Raw genomic sequence first — 25,427 nt, 5'->3', positions numbered from 1 at the left:
TGCACATGTGTGGCGTCACATGCGTGCCCTTGCCAAGAAACCACATGAAGCGTGCATGTATGCGGAAGAGTAAGGCCCCGTTCACACTGCACGCGTTTCCAGACGCGTTTTGGAAACGCGTGCAGGAGGCAGACACGCACGACAACAGACAGTGCATAGAGTGCACTGTCTGATGTTCACACTGCATGCGGTCCGGGAACGCATGCTACATGCATTTTTTTTGTAAAAACGCGTGGCTGTCTCATTCACTTTTCAGTCATGGGATCAGCCATGCAACGCACACAAACCCGGATTGCGTGCGTTTGCATGCATTGCGTTCCGCACACATGGCCATCCGCGTTTGTGATGTGAACGGGGCCTTATCCTGGAAGCCTGCAGGGGACAAGTGGAGGCTGCGGAAACTTTCGGAAAGGTAATGTATATTTTACACCGGGCACGGGAGGACATTATATATCAGTGCACACCGTTCCCGCCGCACACCCGAACAACCAACTTCAGCCCGACATCTTGCAGCATGTGCGATCGACAATGTGACCAATTTCCGTCCCGAAATTGGTCGCTTTGTCGGCCGGCATGCACTTAGCAGCACCGATTTTCATCCAATTCGATTATAATAATTGAATTGGATGGTCGATCGGCTGCCAAGTCCCCTGATGTATGGCCATCTTGGTGGAGGCATGGTGATGATGGAACAATTTCAGCAAGACATCCCATTTTCAGTTTGGGTCACTAATAGGTTTATGTAGTGGTGAAGATTAGCGTTTGGGCTAAGTTAAAGGATAAAGTTACTGTTTCTTTAAGATGCACACTCATTGTTAATGTTCATGGTAAGGCTAGACATGATGTGTGGTTAACTTTAAGGGTAGGGAAATTGAATATTTAACTAGTTCTGTATCCGTAGAGCTAATACCTGCAATAAGATGCTACTGTACAAAGCTAACATTCTACAAATGCTCACGGCTTCATATAAATAATGGTCAAGTATTTTGATGGCAACAAATTAAAAGCCTATTAAATTCTTAATACCACAATTATGGCTGTGCGCAGTTCTGAGGTTTCAGCAGCACTTTGAATCCTAAAGTCATGTACTCATATTAAGAATGTCCAATGTGCTATCTAAGTTTATGGTGCATCTGAACAAGAAAACAGTGATTGGATTTCATCACATACTGTACCTTACAACCCTCGCAGGTGATGACCCCGTAATGGATCCCTGATGATTTGTCGCCACAGATTTTGCACGGAATTATTTCGATTTGAGCTGGAGAATGAGAGGAGAGAGCAGAGTTAATTACCTTCCATTTTAATAGAATGAACGAGATGAACCCAAAATAAATATTCCAGGCAGAGATGTGAGCTTGCTCCCCCTTAGGGCTCCCATCTAAAATTATAGCTGCTCATTATCTAAAGGCTTTTGGGTAATTAAAATGGGTCAAACGAGGTGCCAAAAGATCTAGAATATATATATATCTGCGCATATACCAGGGTTTATCTACTTAGCGATACCAGATTCTATTTTTATGTGATGTAAAGGGGGAAGGCAAAAGGAAGGCAAAAGTTCACCTTGCCTGACATCATATGATTGAAAGCTACCTCTGGGCACAACTAAAAACTATACATGAGAGACACTATGTAATATGACATCTGATAGTGGCCGATAACTGCTTACACTTTTGCTTGCAGTCAGCCTTGGCCCATTCAATGAAGATTGGCCCCTCCAAACAGCCACTTACGTTGGGGTAACATAGGTAATTTAACAAGCCATTAAGAGGAGTTTATAGTCAATTCACACTAAAAGCATTGATTTTCTGCTCTAGAGTCTGTAAACAAGACCTTATATACTCTACCACTTTAGACCCTGCCTAAAACCTTTAAAAAAAAATCAAACTTTTCACAGTAAAAGTTGAATTACAATGATTATTATTTGTTATTTATACAGGGCCGACATCTTTCACAGCACTGTACAGAGTATATTATCTTGTAACTTAACTGTTCCTCAGAGGGGCTCACAATCTAATCCCTATCATAGTCATATTAGTATGTATGTATGTATGTATGTATGTATGTATGTATGTATGTATGTATGTATGTATGTATGTATGCATGCATGCATGCATGCATGCATGCATGCATGCATGGTAGTTTAAGGCGAATTTAGAGGGAAGACAATTTTCATCTATGTTTTTGGGATGTGGGAGTAAGCCTGGAAGAAACCCATGCAGACAAGGGGAGAACATACAAACGCTGTACAGATAATGCCCTGGCTGGGATGGAACCAGGGACCTAGCGCTGCAAGGTAAGAGTGCTAACCTCTATACCACCAAGTGAAAAAAAACAAAACAAAAAAAAACAAATTCTCATGGAGTTTATTGAAGTAATACAAAGATAATGCAAATTATGCAATGATACATCACATTAATAAGGCCAATGAAGGTACAGTCACGCCAAAACACAATAAAAAGTACACAAAAAAATCGAATCAAATGAACAAAAGCAAAGGAGGGTCAAAACCAAAACCAAAAATAGGCTATCCACTCCTCCCAAATAGTGGTAAGCATAAATTAGGCCAAGCCTGTCCTTATATCTAAGACAGCATCTTTCCATTAAAGGTGATGGACCAGTGAGCTAACAGTAGCATACATCAGTACATTACAGGAAAATCTCCTAGAACATCATCCTTGCTACTCCTTAAGGTACTGGAGAGCCTAGGAGGTATTTAGAGGGATAGGGACATGGAAAAAAAAAAGTTTGAAAGAAGCAGCCAATCAGGCCAGAATTTAGTAGCAACAAGACACTCCCAAAGTACATGGACAAGAGAGCGTACATTTACACAACCAATAAAGCAAATCCAGCAAGCAGTAGGGTGCAATCTAATATGGGTGTAGCACCAACAAAACATTATAACAGAGGTGTCTTTAAAGTACAACTATCAAAGTTAACCAAAATTATAAATGCCACATATATTTCCAGTAATTACTAGCATATAGCAATACAAAGGCTTTTTTTTAATCTTTTAAAATTTTTATGTGAAGAAAATATGACATTTACAGAGAACATTTTTCACTGTGGGCTTTATTATGGAGGACTATGTCCAGAACATCCAGCATACAGAAACAATCTTCACTGGCTGTAATCCTGTGACTGGGATCTCATTAGAATGATAGAAAGCAGAAATAGAACTTCAAATAGTGTGTGAATAACTCATCAGCTGTTCGTATGTCTAACTAACTCTCTGCCTCACGCAGTATAAAGAAAACAGCGTTTTCAGCCAGGAAGAGCTCATTCTGAATGGGGGATGGGAGGGCAGGGGAAGAGAGAGAGCAGGATAAAGTACAGGTCTTTCTCTTCAGATCCTTTCCTGTAGCTTAAAAATCCCTCAGCTGTGCTCATACAATGTATGTGTGTGCGCGCGTGTGTGTGTTGGGCAGAAACAAACAGTAAATCATTCCTCTGTAAATAGTGACAGAGAAGTGGAACATGGAACATACATGGTACAGCTCTAGCCCCCGATGCCAACACAAGCTGTTACAAAAGCTGATAAAGCATTCCTTTCACACAGGCTGTGATCAGAGAGTTCTGAAAAACACTATTGTTGCTGGCTAAAAGCTCTATAGGTATGTGGGGTTTACAGAAGGACAGTTTCTTTGAAAGTTCCACATTAAGGATGTTGGATTTACCAATACCAGTGACCGCAGCAGTCCAGCAGGATTCCCATTGTTTTATAGTAAATTGTAAGCCCAACTCTTGCTCCCAGGCTCTCAAGTATGGCAACTTAACTTCACCATTTATATATACTGTATATCAACATGTTATTGACGTTAGAAATAATAGAAAAAGAAAAGCCATAATACAAATTCTCAAAGTCCATTAAATTGCAATCAGTAAGAGAAGAGTATTGTTTAAAAAAAAAAAAAAAAAAAAAAAAGTGCCTAATTTGACAGTAGTGGAAGGCATGTCAGTTAAGACATTTGTCGGTTAAATCTTAGGGTTAATTCCCACTATGAGTTGCAGTGAGTTTTGACGAACTGCACATAGGCCTGGAGCACACCAAGCGTTTTTGATAACGTTTTCAAAACTGCTGCCGCCTGTGAAAACGCTTGGCTAATTTATCTCTATGGGATGATTTTGAAGTTTTTAGCAAACCGCAAACGTGGTTCCTGCAGCATTTTTGCTGTTTGCAGAAGCGTTTCTGCCTCACAGTATAGCAAAAGCTCAAACCGCTCTGAAAAACGCTAGATCAGAGCGGTTTTCCAGGCGTTTTTGTTACAGAAGCTGTTCAGTAACAGCTTCACTGTAACAATATTTGTAACCTGCTACACAAAAACGCTTCAAAAAACGCTAGGCATGTTTAGAGAACCTCTTTAAATATGCCTAGAATCTCCCTGAAAATATGGTTCAAAAACCACTAGCGTTTTGCGGATCTGCTAGATGTTTTTGGTGTGCACTGGGCCATAATTTGCGTTAAACATGGTAACATGAAAGTCCATAGACTTCCATTTTAAATATTCACACTACAACAGTGAGTTGCTGTGCAGTGCATTTAAATTCATCAGTAGTGATTGACTCATAGAAATGCATGCTATGCGAGTTTCAGTGCATGGATTATGCAGATAAGCCCAGCTGAATCAGCTGGTTTCCTTTCCCTCTACGTCATTTCACAGTGGTTTCACAAAGCAGTAAAATGCGTGGAAATGCATGGAAATGCACAAAAACTCACTGACCAATTCATGAGTTTTATTCAAATCACTTACTAGTGTGAATGAACCCTAAACTGGTGAATGGAGAACTTCTTGTGCCTCTGCCAAAATTTAGAAGCGATGCCGAGGTTCTGATGTGTCCCACCAATGTAATCCTGAGTACAAGAGGAAGCTGGAGAGAAATTGACGTTACAAAGAAAAGGGCAATGAAAAAATATGCCCACAAGTGTTGCAGAAGAAAACTGGGGGGGGGGGGGGGGGGGGGGAGGAAGATACATTTTATATCGTTTGCAGCTTAAGCCGAGCTCACATTAGGAACGTTTTAAATAGGACAAATAGGAAAATGCCTGTTTGTTTCTAGTCTTTTAGTAATCTGTCACAACAGGTCACTAAGCAGTAGTAAATAACTAATTATATATAGAAACCAGTGAGTTTTATGAAACTTGTTTTTTATCTGCAATATTACAGGTAAATGTTCTTTAGTCTACTCGGCTGTAAAGATCTGAATATATTAAAACACTTTAAAGGAATCTAGCTTAGAACCATGACTACCGGTACATATATAGCAAGAAAACAATGCAGGCCATAGGATGACAGAAAAGGGTGCTACTGCTAAGAGCATAGTGTGGCAGGATGGAGCCTTCCCAGCAATGTCCTTCAACCAGTACTAATGTTGACAGATCTGTGACTATCAGTTAAAGAGAAACTCCAACCAAGAATTGAACTTTATCCCAATCAGTAGCTGATACCCCCTTTTACATGAGAAATTGAATGATTTTCACAAACAGACCATCAGGGGCCGCTGTGTGACTAATTTTGCGCTGAAACCCCTCCCACAAGAGGCTCTGAATACCGCGGTACTCTGGGCAAACTGCCACAATGTAACAATGTTCACAGACAGGAAATGGCTGTTTAAAGCTGTCTGTAACAGCCAGAGCAGCTAGAAACAGCTACATAACTTGCCCACAGTAACAATGTCACCATGTAATACATGTCAGAATGTGAATCTGGGAGAGCAAAGATTTTACAATGAGCAAACACTGACTAAATCATTTATACATAATTATTGTAAAAATGAAGCACTTTTTTTATTAAATTATTTTCACTGGAGTTCCTCTTTAAGTCTAACTACTTGCTAGAATGTCACTACTGAAAAAAAATCCTTCCTCTGGACAAGTAGTTTTTCAAACATAAGCAATTTACAAGACCTTTACTGAGATTATGAATGCTGCCATTGACAACCAGGCTCAAAATAATGCTAATTGTCAGGCTTTCCGCTGGCCTACAAAGTTTTCAGCACTGTAACATGGATGCACCAGATCTGCACATGCATTCTGGGTTCGGGACTCCAGGTTAGAAAGAGGGAAAATAACTACAGGGTAAGAAACCACACTTTTAGCCCTTTAAACACGAAAACTACAGGGTTCCCCCTGAACTGGAACAAACACACTTGATGAGAGTTCAGACCTTTCATACTCCACTCGCAATAGACTTGCTCCAAGATAGTCAGACGCTTGACGTCTTGAGTGTTTGCACGTTCAAAAACTGCTGTCTCTATACTTTATAGGACAAGCAGAGAAGCTGATGCCTCACTATCTCTAACCACTAGACTTAAAAATAAATACCAATTCAAATATAAAAATGTCCGTGCCAACACACACTTTACAAAAAACATTCAGGAAGGAAAACAGGCAGCATACTGCTTGCCAAATAGTCACAACTGTGGATACAATGGTATTTTGCAAATACAACAGTACTCTACACAGAATAAGGACAAATACAAAATTAATTAGCTGTTGTAGGAAACCGTTATTTGCTCTGCAGTGCAGCTACACTACCCAATAAAAACAAGCTCGGTTTAGAAAGATGGCTGAATGAAAATAAATGCCTCCACTTCCATATCTCGTCAGCAGATGGCAGTACTGATTACCTACCACTACATTCCAGGTTACTAGAATTGTTTTGGTACTCACTTTTAAATGGAAACTAGTTCAAGGGATATACTGTGATTTTAGATCAGCAGAAAGTGTGGCTCCAATCAGATTCCACTAACACTTAGAATCTGGTTTACACTGATAACTATGTTGATGCAGCACTGAGCATCTTGGGTCAGAAAATGCAAACGCTGTGAGGGAACATCTAAACTGGGTGTCAAAGTATGTGGTACGACTGTGACAGCATCTGTTGAGCTTAGCGGGAATGTGTTCCGGAACTGATTAGGGACAACTGGCAGATCATTTAGTGAGAAAATAGTCACAGAAGAGGCATTTCACAGGAGTGTGGGTCACATTATTGCTATGCTTGGATACCAGAACGTTTGTGCACATTGGGTACCACATATGTTTTTATCTAAGCTGAAGCTGCTTTAGTCCATACAACGAGATCAAGCTGTAACAGACTGGCACCATCTGATACATGACTGCTGTGTCAACAAGTATTGAGTGTAAACCTATTCTATCTGCATCTGTGTATCAGAGTACAGAAAAACCTACAAAATGTTATATTTTTCCCGTTCATCTATCTTTAAAGCGGAGTAGAGAAAATATACATATATTTCCTCATCATATCAATGGGCTCAATCCCAGTGGAGTCCATTTGCACCCACCCTAATCAGTCACAAGCATGGCTTCATCACAGCCAGTATATGTTTACGGTGCCAGCGGTCACACTGCTCGCTAGGATACCGTCTCCACACTAATGATGAATAAGCTCTTTACTGTGATGCTGAGTATCTGCACACTGATATTAATCACACTGCTCTCCAGGATGATACACTGCTACACTGGTAATGAACATATCCATTTGTATAATGATATGAGCCGCTATAGACACTTTATAATGAAGATGCTGCTGTATATTAAATGACGACAAAGTATTTGTATAATAAATGCACATGTATAAAAATAAAATAATAGTTAATCTTGTGAAACGTACTTAAATTCTGAATGATCGCGGCCGGGAGAAACTATATAAAGTAAGAACAATTTATAAATCCTAAGGAGGTGGGGAGATGGGAGGTAGAGGAGTACTAACCATCCCACATCGCCCATCTCTAAACGCCTCCCATCCAGGAGGAATAGAGAATATGCTTCTGCGAGGGACCAGTGGTCCTTCACCTCAACTAGAACATATCATCCCCTCCTAATTTCCAACACATTCATTCTAAATAGAATAAACATGAAATGTTTCTGCGGGGTAACAAATGGAAAGCACTTGTGTGCAAAAGGTGATGTGTTCTCATCAAGAGCACTACTCATCTTGAAAGGAAGGAGGGGGGGGGGGGGGAGGTGTTATATATTGATCTGCACTTCAAGTTTCTTCTCTCTTTTACTTTACAGAAAAGACCAACCACACGTATAGGAAGCAAGACCCAATAAGCTTGTTTGGTGCCGAGCTGTGACAAAATCAATGTATTTTTTTTCTTACTGTCTAAGAAGCACATGATTAAGGATTAAGCCTGGGGATGCTAAAACTTCCCTACCTGTTCTATGTATCAAATTACTCTTGTACGGAGATGGAAATTCAGGGGTGATCTGTAAAACAGTGCAATCATGCAACAGATGTGAAGAGCTAAAATCAGAACTTTATAACAGTTTGCAGCTGGCTCTGGTTTTTCGAAGGGACATTTTAAGAATAAATACAAAAATGGCTTATGTCACATGAATACAGGTTACAGGCAGTACTAACTGAATCAAGCACAGCGCAGGTACCAGCAGTGGCTTAAGCATCTTCATATAAGAGATGACTGAATATCTCTCTAGATCAGGGGTCTCAAACTCAATTTACCCGGGGGCCGCAGGAGGCAAAGTCAGGATGAGGCTGGGCCGCATAAGGGAGTTCACGTGTCCCCGCCGCAAAACGAGGGCTGCAGAGCCCCCAAATCGCCCCGGGGGCAATCCGCCGGCATTTCCTGGAAGGGGCAGAGCTTTCAGCTTCAGCTCTGCCCCTCCTGACGTCAATCGCGGCGGATCGCCGCCTCTGCCCGCCCACTCTAAACATAAAAAAAAAAATTGGGAAAATAGGAAAAAATGCCCGGAATCTTCATACAGCCATATTACGGCTGTATAGCGATCCCTGGCCAAAGCGCTGCGGCTGCGTATGGACCCCCTGGAAACTCTGTCAGGAAATGTATTGCTCTTTCTTTTGATACATGTAAAATTACACTACCGTTAGGCTTGCTACTAAAAGTGACATTTACCGCATTTAAAAGTATACTATTTTCCTTCGAAACTTTAAAATCGATTTTCTCAAGAACTATAAGGTCTTTTTGAAAAATTGTTTTTTCCTCTTATTCCTAATGATCTCCTTAACATATCCTGCAAATTTAGGGTTTCTAGCATTTAAGGTGGATTTGCTATTAACCATTAAAGTCGGCGGGTTTTTAAATGTGTATTTTTTTCCTTTGCAACTTTAAAATCGATTTTCTCAAAAACTATAAGGCCGATTTGAAAAATTTTTTTTTCCTCTTGTAGCCACTGGGGGCCCCTACAAGCTCTGGGGCCCTGGGGCCACAAAATATTGTATCGCGGGCCGCAAATGGCCCGCGGGCCGCGAGTTTGAGACCCCTGCTCTAGATCTTGCTGGTATAGTAACATGCTCAGGGTGCAGTGCATACTGTTCACGCTAGTCCACATTGTATACAAACAAAACGGCTAGTCATCAGAAAAGCAGCTTAAAGTCTATTTCGCACTTCTAATTGTGTACACAACACATTTCTGAAGCTTTACATGCATGTGTGTGCACATGAAGAATGCAAGTATCTGCAGTGGCAAAAAAGAAAAATAGTGTAAAAGAAGGAAAGTTTTTTTTTTTAAACAAATGCATTAGATGTGATCAAGTCCATGATTAACATCGTCTTGTCAGCTCGGAGTTTCCGCATTGCAGAAAAACATCCCTAGTGTGAATGCGGCCGAGGGAATCATCAAGGAGTGTGTTGGCTATGCGCTACACTAATCCTGAACCTTGCTGTCCACATTGCTGACTGGATCTGCGATGTGTGTAAAAAGGAATCCTGCTGTTCAATAACGTGTCTCAACACAGGGCCCATATGCAATTCACTTTTTCTCCTAAGTTTTCTCCTAGGAGATACATTTTTCATCTTGTATTTTAAATAATTTTTCAGCACTTTGCAATTGAAAAAATACCAAAATTGGTGATAAAGGTGATATCAAAATTATTTTGAGTACCTTCGTGCTTGCTGCTGGTTTAAAATGTATTTTATTTATAAGTTGCTAAAATATCACCTAGGAGAAAATGGAGATGAAAAAGTTAATAGCATATGGGCCAGGAGCAGGAATACAAGTCATTGACATTGGGGTTGCAGAGAATAACAACATTCAAAAGTTTTCAAGTTGTGGTGTCAGGGGCATCTCTCTTCTTGTATCTCAAATGTTATGTCTGCTTGCACAGGAAGAGGCAGGCCTGAAGTGGAGCTGCCAGTGATCACACTATCTCACCACAAGCCTGCTGACATGCCAGAGAAGGAACATTGTTGCTGTCCCACTTCGAGGCATGTCAGATACAAAAAGTGAAATTCCAAGAAGTGTAGCCCCTCACTTTCATTCTAAGGCCCGATGCACTCTGGCATTAAATGCAGATTCCTCATTTCTTGGAAAATGACTGGATAATCCATGGCAAAAAAGTAAGTTAGAGAGTTTAGTCACTACATTATCACTGGTGTTTGTGCTTAACGTTTGATTGGTGTGTGGTGGACGCCGACATGCTACGTCTTTAGGCTGTTTTTTGGTCAATGTAGCAAATTTCATTAACAGGAAGTGATCATCCAAAACTGAGGCAGCATTAACAGCAATGTCAAAAGCATGGAAGCGTTGCTACAGCATCTATTCCCGGAACTCTCCCTTCCTTCTAATTCTAAATTTATTGGACCAGCATAGGTTCTGACCAAACCACTCCCCTGAAAAGCTTCTGAATAAAATGACAGCTTATCTACTAACTGCTAAATACAAAACACACTACTCAAAATGTTTATCTTAATCCGTTTTCAGCATTCAACACTTGATCCGAAGGTACCCCAAGTGCACTCTTGGCTCATCACCTACTTCTCTGTCAAGACAGTAGGGGTTTCAAAATCCCACATACTCTGCTCCCCTCACAAACTCCCAATAAGAGTACCCCATGGTTCAAGGCTCTAAAAAGTTTTTCTTTATTTATACACATGCTCTAGGACTAATCTAATTCCTATAGCTTCTAGTGATCAGAGTTATACCAATGATACACAAATGTTCCCGATTCAACTCTTTCAAACATCCTATAAATACACTAACCACTCCTTTAAGTTCTGAGCATCTGCTACAAAAACCTTTTCTTTGCACAAGACATAAGAATGCTAGTGCATGCCTTTATCATATTTACCAAGTGGTACCAGTCAAATCCATCCTGAACACATAGTCACAGTTATTTTGGTTGAAAAAAGACATCCGTCCATCGAGTTCAACCAGTACAAAGTACCACTCCAGCCTGCTCCCTCACATATCCCGGTTGAACTCTGCTTCCTCAACCATGCAAGTTACCTTCTCCCACCCATCACACAAAACAAGACTCTTCAAGCTTCTAGTACTAACCTACAAAGCTCAGTATAAAATGCAGCTTCTTCATACACTGCAGAATCCACAGATCCCACCCAAAATGTATTCTACGCTCTGGAAATGATATTCTCTCATATCACCTCTTCCCACACTTACATTTAGGATTTATCATGGGCTTCTCCTCAGGTACGTGCCACTTCATGAGGTACTTGCCATCACTCAATCTTTAAATACAACCTTAAAAAAAAACAACTCACTTCTCAGAAAAGTACACAATCGGACATAAAACATGTTACGGATCCAGTTTGGTCGGTTTCTGTACTGCCACCTAGTAATGACACCACATTTTGCCAACTCCCTTCACCATGTGTTTTATCCCTCAGATCCTTAAACCTAAGCTGTTATGGGCAGGGCCACCCCAACTAATGTGTCACAATATTGTCGTTGTCTTGCTCTTCTGCTATGTGTGCCAGGTATACTGAATGACTATGCATTATTTGTACTACCTTCTTTTTGAATTATGCAATTGTCTATACTTTGTTACACTGTAATTGTAAAGTACCATAAAAATACATTTGTGCTATATAAACCTATACAATGATTAAGGATGACAGTATTGAGTGGAAAAGAGGATAATGACAGGCGTGCTAAAAAAGACAAGTTCGTTTCATCTGATTGACCAGAAGCAAGCACTAGCATATCAGAAATTCAAAGAAAGGCCAATCAGTAACTGGGCTGTTACAGAATAGGCACGTTTTCAGACATTTGTAGAGACTACAGGCTGATTTTGAGGACAGGTGCAAATGAGCAGTAGCTTCCCAGAGAAACCAATAAGTATTCTCATTCTCTTTATGAGCTGCTTAGTTGATGTAGGCAACTCTTTACAAAGTTTGCCATAAGTCCCTATATTTAAAGGATACCTGAACCTACATAGTTCTTTGGTTTGAAAATAGGCATACGCACATTGAGTTCAACCAGAAAAAGTGAGAGGGTTCTGGATGCTGCCATATTTATTGCCTTAAAACAATGCCAAATGTCTTGGCTGTCCTGCTGATCTTTTGCCTCTAATACTTTTAGCCATAGCCCCTGAACAAGCATGAAGATCAAATAATTAACTGAAGTTTGAGGATTTACTGTATGGTTTTTTTCAGGCGTGCGATTCAGACACTACTTATGCATGAAAGATCAGCAGGCTGCCAGGCAACTGGTATAGTTTAAAAGGAAATAAATATGGCAGCCCCCATATCCCTCACACTTAAAGTGTTTTTTAAGACAGTTTCGTTTTAAAAGACAGGGCTTAAATCATTACTAGTAAAATCCTTGCTTGTTCTTCAAATATATAATCTACATTCCTGGGCAGTATGACAGATCTAACTTAACTGTCACCCTTGTTAATTAGTTTAAGTGAACCTTAAAGGAAACCTAAAGCAAGGCTTCCATATTTATTTCCTTTTAAGCAATACCAGTTGCCTGGCAGCCCTGATATGTTTGGCTGCAACAGTGTCTGAATCAAACACCTGAAACAAGCATGCAGCTAATCCAGTCAGACTTAAGTCAAAGTACCTTATCTGCACGCTTGTTCAGGGGCTATGGCTAAAAGTATTAAAGGCAGAGGATGAGCAGGACAGCAGGCAATAAGCATTGTTTAAAATGAAATAAATATGGCAGCCTCTTGCTTTAGGTTCCCTTTAAGGGCCCGTTTTCACTATCGCGAATCTGCATGCGTTTCCTGCATGCAGATTCGCATAGACAATACAAGTGGATGGGCCTGTTTCCACTTGTCAGTTTTCCTGAGCGTTTTTCTGTGCAGGATTTTTCTGCACGGCAGAGCCCTCAGAATTCGCCTGCGTGTGGAATGCATGCGAATCACCGCTAATGTATTTACTAGGGAAATCGCCTGCAGCTTTGGTATGCGAATTTTTATGCGAATTCGCATGCGTATTCGCATGGAAATCAATGGAAAAGCACACCGGCACTGCCATGGTTAAATTCGCATACAGCGTCATCCATGCGAATTTGCATGCGAATTTGCACGAAAATTCGCATACAACCACATGCGAAATTTGCATCCGCATGCAAATTTTTACCGCGGCGTTTCGCACCGCACAAGTGGAAATGGGCCCTAAAGCAGAACTAACACGTTTTAGCAGCCTGGCAACCTGTAGCACACTTAATTAGTACAAATGGTTGCCACTGTACTAAACAAGGACAATCCTAAAAATGGCAAGGACACATCTCTATCGATTGACACACACACCCTAGCACAGAGGTCTCCGCTCACACCTTGCACTAGCTCAGTTATCCTGTGTCCTCCCGATCCCACTTATACCTCCATGGCCTAACAATGAAGGGAGTTGAGTGGCAAACCAGCTCAATCACCTTCTACAACTATGTGCAGCACCCCATAATCCAATGTCCACCTTGCCCCTTAGCAATGCCCCTTCCATTGCAAAGAGAACAGAGGCCGTTGCAGCACCTGCTTTTATATATGGAGAGGGAAAGAGTGGGCAACGCATGCATCACACCTCCACCTATAGGACACGTTGGACACTGCACAGACACTATGTCCTGTCTTCAGGAAACAGAGGAACCAGCAGAAGTGCTTGTGTGACATAATCACGGGGTAATAACAAGGGATTGTGGGAGTATGTTGGAAGGTACAGGGTGTATCTGTGGGAGGGTTGCATCCTTAGAAAACAGACAGAGGCATTTATCACTTACTATAAAATTAAAATGACAATACTTAGTAACACATAAACCACTTAGCACAAAAATCTAACAGCCACCACAAGTGATTTCGTTACATAGAATAACAATGTGGGTCGAGAAGTGTACATGGCACAAAGCCATAAAAAGGGTATAGCACTAATGATAAACAAGAAGACCTGGTGGCTGAAACCAACTATTTCTTCACACTGCATTACAGATATGAAGACCTGCACCTGTAAACTAATGCATACCAAATGTAACCACATCCATTCTGGCTCAGTCATCAGCTGCATCACAATTTGTTGCATAACTGTTTTCTTATACTATACCTATTGTTCATGTAATGTCAGAGCTAGTAATCAACTAGGTACAACAAGCTATCCTTAAAGCACAGTGCTCTTCCCTTCCTCAGTCATAACTCTGTGACTGATTGAAGTTGGTAATCCACCACCCTAATGCACAAGCACCATGTAATATACTTGTGCTTTATAAATAAAAGATCATAAGAAGTACCTACAAGTAATAACAATGATAATGCTAATGGTAGTAATAGTAATGATACTATGATAGCAACCATGGTATTATCACGTTGATGGTATCATTATCTACACATGTCTGTGACACTGCTGAAACTTTTATCCATACAAAAACAAATGACAAGTCTTATGGATATGGAAGAGTTTACTCCACCCATAATAAACTTGGCACTGCACAGCAACACACATTATCTAGATAACGATCACATTATATGAATTAATGCATGTTCAGTGTTCAGATACTCCACAGTAAATTTAGCTGTATTAAAATACTTAGCGATTTGACACCATTTACAGCAACATTTTTATTTTGGATTTATATAGTACCGCCATCTTCTACAGAACATTACACAGTATATGGTCTTGTCATTAACGGTGTCTCAGAGGGGCTCACACTAACCCCTACCTTTGTCATTTGTCCTTATATCTAAAAGGTTCTTGCACACACACACACACACACAATGGCCTCAATTCACTAAGATCATGCTGGAGCTAATAAGGCAAGAGGAAAAAAAAAAAAAAAAAAAAAAAAAAAAAAAAAAAAAACTTACCTCCACACAGTTTGCCTGAGGTAAAATGTTTCCTGAATACTACATGCCTTATCACCATGGTGATAACTATAGAAACGCAGGAGATAAGCTTAGTGAATTGAGGCCAATGTCTGTCACCCATAGGGATCAGGACTTAATCTTTTAAGTGATAGTTCGGGCCGAATTTTGCAAAGACACATTCTTAGCCAGCAGGCTAGCAACGCATTCTGTTGCTATGGAGAGGGGCAGAGGGACAACGCAACACATATGGAGCAGGAGGCGTAGGGAGCAGAATAGTGTTAGGCTGCACTTGGGACAAGATGATCAGGTAGGCCAGATCACTACCTAATGTATCAAGACTGAAGTACATATGCTGCATTCTAGGCAGAGGCTCTTATGTAGTGTGTGATGATAAAGTGTACTTTAAAAGTAAAAAGAAAAAAAAGAAAACACGTTAGATACCTACCTCAATAGGAGGTATGACTCCGGATAATCCAAAGGCTTCCCCTTATCCTCTTTCAATAAACAGATCCAGAGCTAGGACCCTCTGAACCTATTCAACAAGAACTTGTTGAATAGGGCTGCACTCCCATCTGTGTTAGAGCATGTCCGCCCTGCACAAGTGCAAGAAGACTCGTGCCGTGGCTTTTTCTTCCATGCACAAGCAGCTTCATGCTACTGTGCAGGAGTAGGCTGTCAGTATGACTGCGCAGTGCGGCCACGCTCTTACATGGACAGGAGTGCTGCTAAGAAGAAGAAGGTCCTAGCGAGCATCAGTGGGGTAAAGGGGAATCGGAGAAACCTCTGGATCATCCAGTGGCTTCCCTCTACCAAAGTATCCCTCTATCATTTGTTCCAAAGTTTCCCACATCAGCCACTTCCCGCAATACAGACTTCCAATAAAGCAGACAGTAGTTGCAGAGAGCTTTGTCTGTACACGAATTAGCAAACATGGGCACTCGCTTGGAAATTTGGGGGCAGCCATAGACCACAATGTTAATTGCGGCTATAGTGGTGCCCAGATATTGGCAGAAAGGTAGGAAGTTAGCAGGGGTAGGACAGATGGTGGGTGGTGGAGGTAAGTGATTGAGGGCATGGAGTTTGGCTATTATGTGGCTGAATCTCACATTGTTCCTAAACTGTTAGCCATTGTCGGGGTGATTAATCCTATGGTGCACAATACACGGTACAATAAAAACATTTCATTTTCCCATTTATTCAACCAAAACGATCGAATCAAATGAAAGTCATAAAGAATCTTTTTTTTGATCAAGGAAAACAAATGATTATCTCATTTTTTTCTATAAAAATCTGATCGACATGTTAGAAAAATCTTTATATTCGATCTAACAGAATAAATTAAACAAAATGATGTAATCGAAAAAATAAATTAAAATTGTACGGGCACTATTGGGCATAAGTGTTAAGAGTGCGGGGGGGGGGGGGGGGGGGGCGTCAAGTGACAGGAGGATCAGTAATTTTAGTGGGAGAGAACAATGTGCTCAGAGGTTGCTCAAGATCTGAGTTGGGGAGCCGCCATACAGGCATTCTTTATCGGTCACCAGGCCAAGTTTAATCCAGTGTGTGTACATAGGTTAATAGCTTCAGATTCAGACACAGAACAAAGTATTAACATCAGGTGCTTTGATGAAAATCTGGCCATATTAAACACATGCTTGTTTGAGGTGTATGATTCAGACATTATTGCAGCCAAATAGATCACCAGGACTACCAGGCATGCAACTGGAATTGTTTGAAAGTAGTAGTCTCCACGCCCCCTCAGCACAGGACCCCTTTAATCTAGTGGACAGCAGATACACAACAGACATGCAGGACTGCCAATGCTTTCCCACACACACCAGCATAGCCAGAGTTTCCTATGTACATATGCAGTTTTCTGTCCTGTTATAAACCATCAAGTACATTTGGTCTGAAAAGACATTCTGGAAACTCCTCCCCAACTGATGACGCCTGGCAACAAGCACCCTTTGTCTCCTCACTGATCTGATGACCACCCACTATGTTAAATGTTAACCTATGCAATGTACTCACAAAAAGAGATCCCACAGCACATGCTCCCTTTTAGATTTCAATGCAAGCAATATTACAACTCACATGATAACGGACCAAACCTCTTAAAGGGAACCTTAACTGTAAAAAAAAAAAAAAAAAAAAAAAAAGTGTTTTACTTACCTGGGGCATCTACCAGTCCCCTGCAGCCATCCTGTGCCCTCGCAGTCACTCATGGCTTCTCTGCTCCCCCACTGCCAGCTAGCTTCGTTTTTGCCGACTGGGGGCCGGCTGCCATGCGTACGTTTTTACGCATCCCTGCTGGTGCAGGAAGCTATTGCAGACAACAAATACATTTTTACGCGTTACGGGTGTAATGCGTAAAATTTTACGCATAACACCCGTAAAAATGTACTTGTTGATGTCTGCAATAGCTTTCTGCACCAGCAGGGATGCGTAAAAACGTACGCATGGCAGCCGGCCCCCAGTCGGCAAAAACGAAATTAGCTGGCAGCGGGGGACCAGAGAAGCCATGAGTGACTGCGAGGGCACAGGATGGCTGCAGGGGACAGGTAGATGCCCCAGGTAAGTAAAAGGAGAGGTGCCAGTCTGCTTTTTGGTAAAACAGAGTAGGTGTTACAGTAGTCAAGATGGGAGATGATTAGAGCATGTACAAGCCTTTTGGTTGCTTCTTGTGAAAGGAAGGGGCGAATTCTGGAAAAAAAAATTCAGATGGAAGAAACAGGAGGCAGTTCATTTGTTGATATGTGTTGTAAATGAGAGCTAGAGTCTAGAATTAGTGGCAAGACCATATACTCTGTACAGCGCTGCGTAATATGGTCTGCACTATATAAATACTTAAATAAATAAAATAAAAATAGAATTACCCCCGGACAGCGATCACAAAGGTCTCCAGCATGCAGCTCTGACAGGTAATTCTATTTGAAGACCTATTGCCTTGCCTTTCAAGAACATAGTAGGGAAATACTTGGACTTTCCTCAGCCTAAGCTAGATTCAGAAGTAAGGAATTCCTGTTCAACATGTTATCAAGAATAAATAAAATGGCAAGTTTTTGGGGTTTGTGCTACAGTGTCACAAGCTGAAAACATAAAAACTACATTGTAACTACAGCCTAGTTAGGAATAGAGAAGTACTATCACTTTAGATTTCTACTATTGTCTATGCATCTCCAGAAGGAAGTTTCCCAAACAGAAGCAAGAGCGAGTGATCTTTACCTATGCTATATTTGGATTGTGTATTGTGGTTTAAGTGCTGGTTTTCAGCTACACAATACAAGGATTTGGTAGGGTTTCAGAATTCTGCGTTTTGTGGCTTTGGCATTTTTTTTCATTGCCTCACCCCAATTGTTTGCTTAACACTTACATAACCACCAATGGAAAAACCCTTTCCAATGCCCAAACCAAACCAGCACTGTAGAAAATCTAACGCCCTAATAACCCATCTTATAGAGGAACTGTAGTAAAAATAAAAAATGTATATAATAATTCCGTAGTCAGCGATTGCCCATTGTAAAATCTTTCCTCACCGAGATTTACATTCTGAAATTTATCACAGGTGGCGACACCTTTAGTTCTGCCAGGTGATCTGTACGGAATGTTCATTTACTGATTGTTCTATGCACAGAGGGAGATACTGCTTGGTTGGCAGATGGAAAACAGCCATTTCTTCCCAAAATGCAATGAGATTCACAAACCGGTAACTGTCCGGGAGATGGCTCTGAAATCCCACTCTGGGAGGGTTTTCACCACAATATCTTCTTATCAGTCTTATCAGTTGTTTGAACAATAGCAAAAGACTTGTTTTACAACAAAGTCGTATGGGGCTTAACAGACAAGTTTGCCAGATAGTTGGTAGGTGTGTATGAACCTTAAAACTAAGGAGTCGAGGAGTTGGAGCCATTTTGGGTACATGGAGTCGGAGGTTTCATAAACTGAGTTGTCAGGCGATTTTTGTACAGACTCCACAGCCCTGTAGCTGACTAACATATTATATTAACACGAGTGTTCGGAAACATGTAAGCCACTATGCTCTGAACATGTGCTTTTTGCTGTTCCCTGACAAGCATGAAACGAAAGATGTTCCACCGGAAATACAGTAATAAATAGCCAGGCACATAGGACCTTGTGTGAACACAGCCCAAATGCAGGAACATGCATATCTTACAATATGAAAGGTGTGATGCTTTAATTCCGAAAATGTAATAAGCAAGCTGCTTAAGAACAAAGGGTGTGTATGAATTTATTAAGTTGTATGTACTGTACACATAATTATATGTGTGATATACAAAACAGGCAGAAACACCTTATATAACCGAGTTATTCCGAGCAGCTCATTGTAGACACATTACATCACAATATCAGATAATGAAACCTCCCTGTTTAGTCAACTGTGTGGGTCGTAAAAGTGAAAACAAAGAAAGATTACTACGAAACCTAAATACTAAATCACAAAAAGTAACTTAATTATACACAGTACCTGGCCAAGTCTTTAAACATGGGAAGACTGCGACATAAAAAAAAATAAAAAAAATTTGGGTTCAAACACCCTGTACACAGGTGAACAGCCAAACAAACTGGGCTCCAGGGCCATTTACAAAAGTAAGGTGCGCTATAGAAAAAAGGACCACTCTAGCGAAAAAGGGAAAGCAGTTAAAATCTGACAGGTTTTGGACTAGTCCATTTTCTCATGGGGGATTCTCAGGGTTTTCAAAACTATTTCCCGAACAGCAGTTTAACTGCCAAAATAGAAAGATACCAGATAGCCTCCCTGCTCACTTGAACACCAATTTGTCAGGTAAACTTAGCAACTGCCATTCAGGAAATGTTTATGAAGACAAAGAACATCCCGAGAATTCCCCATGAGGAGATGGACTAGTCCAAAACCTGTGGGTTCTGTCCGATTTTAACTGCTTACTTTTTTTTTTCTTGGAGTGGTCCTTTAAGGATACGCTCCTTTAGAGGAAAAGGTTTGGATTGCAATAAAGAGTGTGTAGATGATGTATGCCAAGCTCACAACATTGCACATTCACAGCAATTGGGTTACAATCCCTTTCACAAATAACACTTCATTGCTTGCTCTAAAATAAAAAATAAATCATTTCAAGACATGGAGGTACATCAAGTGGCTTACACTTGTTTTTTTGAGGTAACCTGAAATTCCATGAAAACATGAATAAAAAAAGTGCAGATCAACCAAACAATGCAGAACTATTTCTCCTACAGCACTGCACATGGGTGTAAACACAAACAGAGAAAAAACATCATTTATAAAATCGCCATTTAATCTTTATGATTATCCATTTTTATTTTTTGTTAGCAACTTGTGTGGTTTGCTTTTTCCAATGCTTTGTCAGGACCAATCTTATCTTTATCTTATTGAACAAACCTTAATAAAGTGCCATAGATCTGTAATACCACTTATGCTGGGTACACACTATGAGATTTTCTGGCCGATTTACTGTCAGATCGATTATTTCCAACATGTTCGATTTGCTGTCCGATCGATTTCCGAGCATTTTCCGATCGATTTCCGTTCGCTTTAATAGGAAGTCAATCGGAAAATGATCAGAAATCGATCGGAAAGCAAATCGAACATGTTGGAAATAATCGATCTGACAGTAAATCGGCCAGAAAATCTTATAGTGTGTACCCAGCATTAGATGTCTAGTTACCTGACAAGAAGGGAAGGAGATCAATAAACCCTTGCCAGAAAGTCTACCCCAGCGATATCCAAAGCCAATCACAGCCTGCAGAGCCTTTTCCAGTGGCCCACAAAGCTCTAATTGCATTCGGCCTGCAGGCCATGGCTGTGCCACTGCATGCATTAATGTTTAGGACCAACCTTCTGTCACCTCTCTCCCTCTCCTCTCCTGTAGTCCCATAGGAATTAGTATAGAACTACAAAGAAATGGCCGCTAGAGTGTATACTCAGTCTACGCTGGAAAATGTCAGCCATTTGTTGTAGTTCTATAGTGATTACTATGGAACCACAGAAAACAGTTGCAGAATTTCCGGTGGAGGGGAAGGAAGAACTGAGACATGGACCTGGACTTTATGTGTGAAGGGTAGCCACTTATGCCAGCAGTAACCACTGTGCAGCCACCACTATGCTAGCATCAGCCACTAAATAGCAGCCACCACTGCACAATGAAGGGGACATGCTGACCAAACACGCTATATGGTTTACTTCCAGTGGAATGGTTTTATTTGACAAAAATATAATAGGCACTGTACCGAGGGACAATCAGGAAAAAAAAAATCTGTTTAATTTTTTATTTTTTTTTAGTTCAACCCCCTAGTTATCAAGACCTGTGAGATGGCCCTTGGTCCAAAAAGTTTGGACACTCCTGGTCTACCCCCTTCCCACATTGCTAAATAATTTTTTTAACAGGAACATTGCCATTCACTTTCCCTGTAGAGGACAACTGCTAGAAGGAAAGTAAAGTAACAACTCAATAACTAGTTACTCAAAAATAATGTTATTCATTTTTCTTCTCCAGAAAATATCAAGAAGTACAATAAGTTCCAATAGCAGTAGGAGAACAGAGGCGCCAGCAGGATAAAAGTGGATAAAAACTTTAAAATTTGCTGGGAGGAAGTGGTGGACTTACCTCCATAAAGCAGACACGAAAGACTGTCTGAATAGTAGTCACATTTATTAGTACCCCAAAACAGTGCAACGCGTTTCGCAGGCCCAGCCCGCTTCATCAGGCAATAAAAATGGAGACAAGGCAGAATTTCAGCAATAGCAGGTGTAGCAGGTGATCACCCCTCCACCCCTGGTGGAGGGGTGATCTACCCCCTTTCACATCTACAGAGAGCGACTTCTTATCCCTGAGTGAGGACAGGTCTAATCTCCTCACCTGCCTATACAGTGGTTGCCTGTGTGGTAACCCATGTTTGTGAGTATAATTTTCTCACGATAACCTTTACTTCATTTATGCTTAACATACTACACTATATTGGGCTCTCGGTTTCTCTACACTTTAATAAGTTCCAATACGCTACTTAAAGTGGCCACTAACGGTCCAATTTCTAGTGAAATATCCTTTAAGGCGATCAGAAATTCTTATTGGATTGGTTGTAAATAATCTCCATTGATGGGCACAATTAATTACAAAGGATTGGATTTTTGTCAAACCAAAATTTGGATTTTGTTGTCTTTTGTAATAGATAGGAAGCAAAGATTGGTTTGTTGATGTTGTAGTGAACGATTGCACTTCCAATCAGAATTATCTAATTGTTCGAAAGATTTTTCGCTCAAAATTGGATGGTTAGTTGCCACCTTTAGCATTTTTCCAAGCATCCTGTTCTATGAAGAAGGGAGTGGGGAGGATGAGCAGGAGGCTCCCCCTTTCAGGAACTAAAATGGAAGTACAAAAGTTCAGTCATGACAGTTCACCAACAGCGTTACCAGCAAATTTGGGGGACACCTGTACATTGCGTTGTGACTTTATGGAGGCATCTTTATGCATAAAGTTGCACTGCAACAGTAAGTTCACAGTGCATGTGGTACGTTTTAGATTCAACACACTACAGTATCCCAGCGCACTGCATGCAATGCGTTACTGCATAACATATGCATTGACAGAGGCAGTGAAGCATACTTCTCAATGACTGTATACTTCACTGTATGTCCCCTAAAAGTTGCATAACGTGCGGTGCAACTTTTGTTCCATTGCAATGCGTTCCTGTTATACAGGGAACCCAATGACCCACGTGAACCTAGCATCACTCTAGATTTCTGAAGAATCCTTCTAGCAGACAAATAGCTAACAAAAACCTAGTGTGTGGGTTCATCATTTAAGACAATTGTGGTCCCTAGCTTTTATGAGGGGATCAATATAAAATGCTCAGCTATAAAAGTCTGACATAAGCTGCAACCATTTTCCCGCTCTGTCCAAAACGAAACAAAGTTTACATGGTTATCCTCTGGTGTGCTACCACCAGGGCTGTGGAGTCGGAGTCGTGGAGTCGGGCAATTTTGGGTGCCTGGAGTCGGAGTCGGGAAAAAATGCACCGACTCCGACTCCTAATGATTTTGTAACTGTAATTAAAATAGAAAATATGATAAAATGTTCTATTTCTCAGATAATAGTCATTAAAAATAATGTATATATACAGTAATAGCTGTGCTTAGTCCACAAAAATGAAATAAACCAATCAAAATGAGTTACTTGTGCTGCTTCAATAAAGCAGTCCCCGTATTTTTAAGGTCAGATATACATATCTGATTGTGACTGTATATATGATGCGTACACAGGAATCTCTTATATATACTAAATAACATCTATGCTGTAAGAATAAAGCCTGATGTGTAGCTGTGTCACTAATAGAGATGGTCAATGAGATGGAAATAATTCTGCACTGATGCTGATTTATGCAAATGTATGCACTCCCTTTGCTGATGAAATCAAATAATTTGATATGTTATTAAAATTTGGTTTGGTGACTACAAATTAAAGCGTACCTGAGACGGATGAAAAGTAAAGTTTTATACATACCTGGGGCTTCCTCCAGCCCCCTTCAGGCTAATCAGTCCCTCACTGTCCTCCACCACCCGGATCTTCTGCTATGAGTCCTGGTAATTCAGCCAGTCAGCGCAGTCCGGCCGCATGCCACTCCCACAGCCAGGAACATTCTGCACCTGCGCAATAGTGCTGCACAGGTGTAGTATGCTCCTAGCGGTGGAGTGTGTTCATGCGCACTACACCAGACTGGCTCAAGTACCTGGACTCATAGCAGAAGATCCAGGTGGTGGAGGAGGACAACGAGGGACTGATTATCCTGAAGGCGGCTGGAGGAAGCCCCAGGTATGTATAAAACTTTAATTTCATCTGTCTCAGGTTTACTTTGTTACACAGTAGTACTATACTCTACATATGCACTCCCCACAGAGCTGCAGGGAATCCACTGAGAATGCTGTGCACATTGAACACAGAGGTGTTGTCTGTTTACAATCTCCTCATTCACCTGCAGAGTACCTGCACATCACTCTTACATGTACCCACACTTACATTGCCTAGGGCCTGATAGATGTTCTTTGTTCCGGTTTGTACCTTTTACAAGTACTATTACTAAGGACTAGTTTTAGTCTAAAGGTAATAAATATAGTAGTCTACATATCCTTCTCACTTCAGTTGTCTTGTAAAATTCCTAAGCGTTGGCAGTTATGAGACGAATTTCATGTTACATACTTTTAATCAACAAAATTGTAATATGCAAATTAGAGGAGTCGGAGTCGGAGTCGGTGGAATCCTAAACTGAGGAGTCGGAGTCGGTGGATTTTTGGACCGACTCCACAGCCCTGGCTACCACGCCCCAAAACCATACTGGCAAGTGAATTGATTCCCCTCGGCATTCACCTATGGTAAAGACATTAGCCCGTCTATGGCAGGGAACAGATGTTGAGGTCCTATAATAAAGGGCAGATAGTGACAACTATGAACTCTATAAAGTGCTGCAGAAGAGGTCAGCACCATATAAAGATATTTCGCACAGACATTAGCAGCAGGTACCCAAGTTCTCTGGCATTAGGGAATACTGTAGCAATGATGTGGTGTGCATGGTCTACAACAACATTAATGTGCATGAAGTAAATGGTAAAGCGATATCTCAAAATAGGCCACCTCTCCACAGTCCAGTTTTACTGGTCACTTGTCCATTGTAGGTGCTTTTGTCAGTGGATGGGGTCAACATTGGCACTGTGCCTAGCCTGTGGCTACACAACCCAATACCCAGCTATTTTTCTTGCTTCCAACACAAGACCTTTAAAAATCTGTGTGCTTCCTGCCTAAAATACCCCAGCCCCCCCGAGAGATGTTGTTGTAATAAGATGGCCAGTGTGGTTAACATCACCTCAATGGTTTTAATATTGCGGCTGATCGGTGTATATTTAACTGAACACACTGAGTGGAAGACACTTAAGGTGGGTACGCACGTCAGATAAAAAAAGGTCTTTGGAAAATGAAAGATCACAGACCAATTTTACCCTCTTCCATGTAGTATGAGATCCATATCTACACAGTCTATTCTATGGAGCTGAACTCCCCATCAGATAACAATCTTTGCAAGATGCTGCACACAAAGATGCTGTACACATGCAACAGATCAGTATCTGCAAAAGAGCTGTTCCTGCAAAAGATCCATTCCTGCAAAACGCATTCATAGTCTATGATATCTGCAGATCTCATACACACCTTGTTTAATGGACAATTATCTGTAGATCAGATCCACCAGGTTGGATCTTCAGATCGGCAGATAATTGTCTGATCTGCAGATGAATGTCCATTAAACAAGGTGTGTATGGGATCTGCAGATGTCATAGACTATGAATGCATTTTGCAGGAATGGATCTTTTGCAGGGATTGATCTTTTTCA

At 41.0% G+C, this 25,427-nt stretch overlaps 1 protein-coding gene across 3 annotated transcripts in view; it reads right to left on the bottom strand.

Moving 5' to 3' along the window:
* The window catches only part of LOC137563348 (nuclear receptor ROR-alpha A), a 488,133-nt gene that overhangs the window by 39,865 nt on the left and 422,841 nt on the right, over positions 1 to 25,427 (bottom strand). For all 3 annotated transcript variants that reach the window (XM_068275692.1, XM_068275694.1, XM_068275693.1), the window contains one exon: positions 1,176 to 1,261. In XM_068275692.1, the coding sequence (XP_068131793.1) occupies positions 1,176 to 1,261 (86 nt within the window). The remainder of the gene's footprint in view (positions 1 to 1,175; positions 1,262 to 25,427) is intronic.

Source organism: Hyperolius riggenbachi, chromosome 3 (genome assembly GCF_040937935.1).
Source record: "Hyperolius riggenbachi isolate aHypRig1 chromosome 3, aHypRig1.pri, whole genome shotgun sequence".
Lineage (NCBI taxonomy): Eukaryota > Metazoa > Chordata > Amphibia > Anura > Hyperoliidae > Hyperolius > Hyperolius riggenbachi.
The sequence above is the reverse complement of the archived record's forward strand: the minus strand, read 5'-3'. Positions and strand labels throughout refer to the sequence as shown.